Genomic DNA, 6,229 nt, shown 5'->3' with positions numbered 1-6,229 from the left:
CTGCCAAAGTAAACCATAAATCAGTTAAACAGAACAAAAACATCAACCCATCAGTTAATAATCAAATAAAAATATCACATCAAGTACAGCAAAACAACCAATAAACGAATTAGACAACACGATACATAAAAATGAACAGAAAAACCAAAATAGGAAAACAAGGAACCTAACCGGCAGCATATCCAACGCAGCCAAAACGAAACTAACAAAACAAAACCAGCACAAACAAAACAAAACAGCAGCGACTCCAATTTCACTAGGTAGGTATTAAAATGTCATTAAAACATGAATTGACAAATAGCTGCTTCCAGGCCCGCTCGTTCCAATCGCAACCCGGACCAGTCACTGACGACGCTCACACAGGACCTTCGGCCACTGCAATTCACAGCTCACACCCTGTTAGTTGTTGCGCCAACCCAGGTTACTCCTACAATGAACAGGTATTAGCTGCATGAACCACCAATGACCAACAACTATGCAGAATACCGTGTACCTACCTCCGGATAGGTGCTGCTTCAGCACAACCGGGTTAAAGTAATAAACCGCCGTGAAGCCACAACAAATGGCTACAATGTAAAAGCCGGTTTAGGGAGCTTTGCGCTAACGCGCCGTCAACACAAAGTGGAAAATAGAAGCTTGCATGAACCAGCCAAACAGCACACCTGCACAGAGACATTACCCATTAATATAAACCCCAACCCCAAAGTACACCACCTTTAAAAACAACCTACCTGTTCAATGACTCAGCCCAATCACAGCAGACCACAACAGAGTGAGGATATTGCCTACCTGCAGCACCACCATTCGTGTGTATATATATGCTAGAGCCAACACCCACTCTTAATTGGACACACCTGGCGCTCACGTAAAGGGAAGGGGGGAGGAGAATGGAAACACCTCACACTGACTATAGTTGCCGTCACGACTCGCAACCCACTCGTAGCCCATCACAGGCTTCACCTGTTACAATTATTATTATTATTATTATTATTATTATTATTACTATTATTATTATTTAAGAATAATTTTTACATCTACTACTTGATTACATTACTATCTAGAAAACACTCTGTTACAGATATTGAATTGATAGATAATATTTATTTATTTAGTTATTTAACTTGTGCTAGAATTTTAGCAAAGTGAAGTTTGCCAATAGTTTTTCAGCACAACATCTGAATTAAATGTCATTGTTACTTGCTGCTATCTATGTCTGGATCTGCTATAGGCATAGAGAATGAACAACAGGTTATTCAGAAATCTGACGTGTGTGTGTAGGAAACACAGAGCACGCTGACTACACAGCATACACATGCAAAGCATGTCTTCTAAATACTGATGCAACGTCCACTATAAAAAATATTTTGTTTGCAATCATTTCCATTCATATACTGTTCTAGTGTTGTGTGAAGCTTTACCCTCACTAATCAGGAGTTAGTTTTAAACATACCAAAATGGCTATAATGTGCTTTAACTTTGGCTATTAACTCCCAACATGAAATGTTTTAAAGCTGAATATCTTGAAATCAACATGTGTGAAATCATATTTTAGTTATGTGCATATTCAGAAAACAAACCAATGTGATAATATTTGTGTTAATGCAATGACATAATCTTTTATTGTTGTTTCATTCACAGGTGTCAGACTGGGCAGTAAATCAAAATGGTAAACACAAATATCAAGCTGTTTATTTTGCTTTTACTTTTTGTGATTCTAACCTTTGTCCTCATTCAAGAATTTATCAGATATGCATTTAGATTTACACTTCCAGTTATTCCAATTAGTTCTGAAGGAAAGAATGTTCATTTCAGGAATAATTCCATAACATCCATTAAACATTCAGCACATTTTGCAGTGTCTGCATTCAATGATCACAGAATCAATAAGGCCATTCGAGTTATCAGCATCATCAGAAGGGACAGTCTGCAGCCTCTTTACTGCATCTACTGTATTGATGACCATGACTGCCAGACATCTGAGGCTGAAGTCCAGATACACAGTGACCATTTTGGGTTTCCATATGGAGCTTCAGATGTGCTGTGTAATGGTGGACACACTCAAAATGCAACACATGTAGCCATTTCAACGAGTGCAAACATCTCAGAAATTCACAGTGAAGATTTATTGCCCATAAATAATGAGGTGACCAGAGAATCATTTAATTTCAGTTTCACTGTCTGTATCTCCAATCTTTTTGGTGACTACAACAATGTTCTGCAATTTGTCCAAACAATGGAGATGTACAAACTTCTTGGTGTGCAACATGTGGTTATCTACAACACGAGCTGTGGCCCTGACCTGGAGAAACTCTTACAGCATTATAAGAGGGAAGGAATACTGGAGATTGTTCCATGGCCTATTGACACTTTCCTTAATCCATCTAAAGGTTGGAACTTCAGTGAGCATGGTGGAGACCTCCACTATTATGGCCAGTTGGTAACACTCAATGAGTGTATTTATAGGAACATGTATCAGTCCAAATATGTTCTGCTGAATGATATTGATGAGATCATCATGCCTTACAAGCACGTTAACCTTTCTTTCATGATGGATGATCTTCAACTGCAGCACAAAAATGTGGGTGTATTTCTCATTGAAAATCACATTTTTCCCAAGACACAGTTTGAAGAGAGTCATCGATTCAGTCGACCAGAATGGAGAAATATATCTGGCATCAACATTATGGAACATATTTATAGAGAACCAGATAGAAAATATGTCTTCAACCCCAGAAAAATGATCATCAACCCAAGAAGTGTAGTACAAACATCAGTACACTCCACCCTGCAATACCATGGAGATGTTTATTATGTACCTTTTAATGTGTGTCGAATTGTTCATGTGAGAACACCACTCCAGGGGAGTCTTACCAAACAGCAACTGCATGTTGACACAAGGGTGTGGGACTTTGAGGCAGAACTGATATCAAACGTTGATAAAACTCTACAGGATTCTGATTTGATGTAAATTTCACTGCATCATTTGGGGGAACGTAGAGAACCAAAACTGAATTATACATTATTATTACCAATAACAAAAACAAATAAAAAGTCACAGGTGAGGATAATCAGTGAGGTGAGGATAATTCATTTTAGTGCTTATATTTCATCTATTGTATTGTCTATGTTATAAATGTATGTAAATATCTATTGTGAAAAATATGTACAACTGTGATTTAACAACATTCATATATAGCTTGTTTTATGAACATTATTATACTGTGGTTTTACCCTTAATCATTAACCTTCCTGCTGCCACACATGGATGCTGTGGTCTCCAATAATCTCAGTGTCATGGTACGGCGGGCCTCCTACTGGTTGCCCTCGTCCACAGCGGCAGTTGTCTTGTTGTTGCATTGTGTTTGTCCCTCATGTGGGCAGGGCCTATGATCTGCCTCACCTGACAGTAATTTGTTTGTCTATATATGTCTTGTCTTGGAGCTATGGAGGATGAAATGCTTCGGGATCAAATTGTAGAGAAAACAAAAAGTTCCCACATCCGTGAAAGACTTTTAATGGAAGGTTTGACACTGGACAAAACTTTGGGTGTAGCCAGGCGTACTGAAGCCGCCATAGCTGATGCAAATGCGATTTCTGTGACTGATACAAAGTCTGTTGCTGCCGTACAAGTGCAAAAGAACGCACGTAACCCAAAACAAAAACTTGCTCGTTAAACTGATGGTGCTACTTTGTGCTATAATTTCACTGCCCATGCAATTAAGCTAATGTGCCCTGTTACCATTACCATACCAAATACTACTGCTGCATGTAATGTGAAATTGCTAGTTGATACAGGATCTGGTGTTTCTATACTACCTGAGAGTTGTCTATGATGCAAATTTTAGCTCAATTAAATTGCATAGTACAAAAGTGCAGCTTGTGACGTATTGTAAGCAAAAACTGAATGTGATAGGATGTCTTCGAGCTGATGTTACTTACAGTGACAGCACTGCATCCACTGACATTTACATTTCAGGGACACCTATACTGGGCATGGACCTGGTTACTTCACGGCATAAAACACGGCATAATTGAGAAAATGTCTGAATAGGTATCTCTAATTGTAGTCACCAAAAAGAGAACTGGTGGCATACGGATATGTGTTGACCTGAGGGAACTCAACAAGACCATGGTTATGGATAGTCATCCATTGCCACTGATTGAGGACTGATTCTGTCAGAACTGTGTGGCGCCGTGATGTTCTCAACTCTGGATTTGAAGTCTGCTTACCATCAACTGACTCTGCATGAAGAGAGCAGGGGGCTTACTGCTTTCATTACGCATGAAGGACTGTACCAGTACTGTAGAATCCCCTATGGACTGTGTTCAGCCTCAGCAGCTTTCCAAAAGATGATGATGCAGATTCTCAGTGGCATGAAGGGGGTGCAATGCTACCTTGATGACGTCATTACATGATGCCTACCTGTGTGCGGTGTTGCGCAGAATCAACAATGCTGGATTGAAGCCGAATGTTGACAAATGCCAGCTCCCGCAGACCACACTAAGCTTCCTTGATCAAAAGATTGAACCAGAGGGTCTTCTGCCAGATGACTCACGTGGCTGCTATCCTGAATGCACCGTCTCCTTCTGATCCTGCAACCTTGCGCTCTTTCCTTGGCTTGAGTGCATGGTACAGCAGGTTTGTGCCAAGTTACGCAACTGTCGTTGAGCCCATGAGAGCTCTTCTTCGAAAAGATTGCTCATTCTACTGGAACAAGATAGCTCAAGCAGCATTCGAGCAAGTCATACAGTTAATTATGCATAGCGCTGCACTGGTGATGTTTGACCCCAGTAAGTTAACCATTGTTTCAACAGTCGCATCAGACTATGGGGTAGGCGCAGTCATGACTCAGATGGACAGTAAAGGGGCGGAGCAAACTGTGGCTTTTGCATCTCGCAGTCTTTCTGAGGCAGAGAGGAAATACTCTTATCCTCAAGAAGGAAGCACTAGCCTCCGTCTGGGCTGCTGAGAAATGGCAGACATGGCTGTGGGGAAGAAAATTCCTGTTACGCACTGATCACCAAGCACTTACCACGCTGCTGACTACCAAAGGTAATAACCGTGCTGGTCGCCGTATTGCCCGATGGTCTCCTCGAGTTTGACTACGACATCGAATACAGAACAGGGTCTCTGAACCATGTTGCTGATGGGCTGTCGAGACTTCCACTGCCTGAAACCGACACTGCATACACAGAAGAGATCAAGTCAGTGGCTGCCATACTCACTGACCTGAGTGCGGTGTCTGAGGAAGACTTTCGTTCAGAATGCCATGACTGTCCAGTGCTCACTAAACTCTGCGCACAGATACAGAAAGGCTGGCTATCAGGGAAGTCTACACTCGATCCTGACATACAGCCGTACTTCCCAATTCGCCATTAGCTCGCTGTCATGAATGGATGCATATTCAGAGGGTCTCACAGACTGCTCTTGCCAGAGTCATTGCAGAAAAGACTCTAGTCCATGTTCTAGCCCATGAAACCCACCAGGGTATTGTGTGTAGCAAACAACGGCTCAGGGAGTTGTACTGGTGGCCCATAATGGACTCTCAGATAGAAATATGCATTAAGAACTGCTCAACCTGCCAACAGAATGACAAAACAACTGTCACCCATGATGCCCCACTTCAACCAGTTCCCCTACCAACTGTTGCTTGGTAAAAGGTGTCTGTGAACATCATAGGTCCGTTTGAGAAAGCTCCTCCTGATTGTAGATTTTCCATATCACTGGTAGACTACTTTAGTAAATGGCCTGAAGTAGCGTTTGTTCCCCGCGTTGACACAGCTACTATCATACAGTTCTTGACTGCCATCTTATATCGAGAAGGAAATTCAAAGACACTAGTATGGAGTCATGCAAAAAGGCTTGGCTAGGATGTATTAACCAACCACTATGATCTAATAATACCCTACTACTATGCTCATGACCCATCGTCTCAACTACCCAGTACTACTAAGAAACTACTGCGATGACAAGATAGATTTCACACACCCTATGCACACACTAGTTGCTTGAACAGAACACAGCAGCAGCTACAATCTGATACTGGCTCGACAAGGATCCAGAAGCACAGCGCACTGTTCATGTTCATGGTTCATTGCCTCAACTGCCAAGTACTCAGACCACCACACAAACCTGGACTAACCTTCAAAACAAAGTAACAAGGACACACAATACCTTGCAAGCTTTTCATTGGGGTCATCAGGAAGGCACCTCCCTTCGTTGGTGTTT

The 6,229-nt window shown here is 41.6% G+C and overlaps 1 protein-coding gene across 1 annotated transcript; it reads left to right on the top strand.

The window, feature by feature from the left end:
- The first annotated feature begins 1,663 nt into the window (after nucleotides 1–1,663).
- LOC143528457 (uncharacterized) lies at nucleotides 1,664–3,030 on the top strand. Its single transcript, XM_077024157.1, has one exon. The coding sequence runs from the start codon at nucleotides 1,664–1,666 to the stop codon at nucleotides 2,966–2,968; it is 1,305 nt and encodes a 434-aa protein (XP_076880272.1). The 3' UTR covers nucleotides 2,969–3,030.
- Nucleotides 3,031–6,229: the final 3,199 nt, after the last annotated feature.

This window comes from Brachyhypopomus gauderio, chromosome 12, assembly GCF_052324685.1.
Source record: "Brachyhypopomus gauderio isolate BG-103 chromosome 12, BGAUD_0.2, whole genome shotgun sequence".
Taxonomy (NCBI): domain Eukaryota; kingdom Metazoa; phylum Chordata; class Actinopteri; order Gymnotiformes; family Hypopomidae; genus Brachyhypopomus; species Brachyhypopomus gauderio.
The sequence above is the reverse complement of the archived record's forward strand: the minus strand, read 5'-3'. Positions and strand labels throughout refer to the sequence as shown.

What these genes read in the sequence shown, in the direction of transcription:
- LOC143528457 (XM_077024157.1), top strand. Translation starts at nt 1,664, where the DNA reads ATGGTAAACACAAATATCAAGCTGTTTATTTTGCTTTTACTTTTTGTG.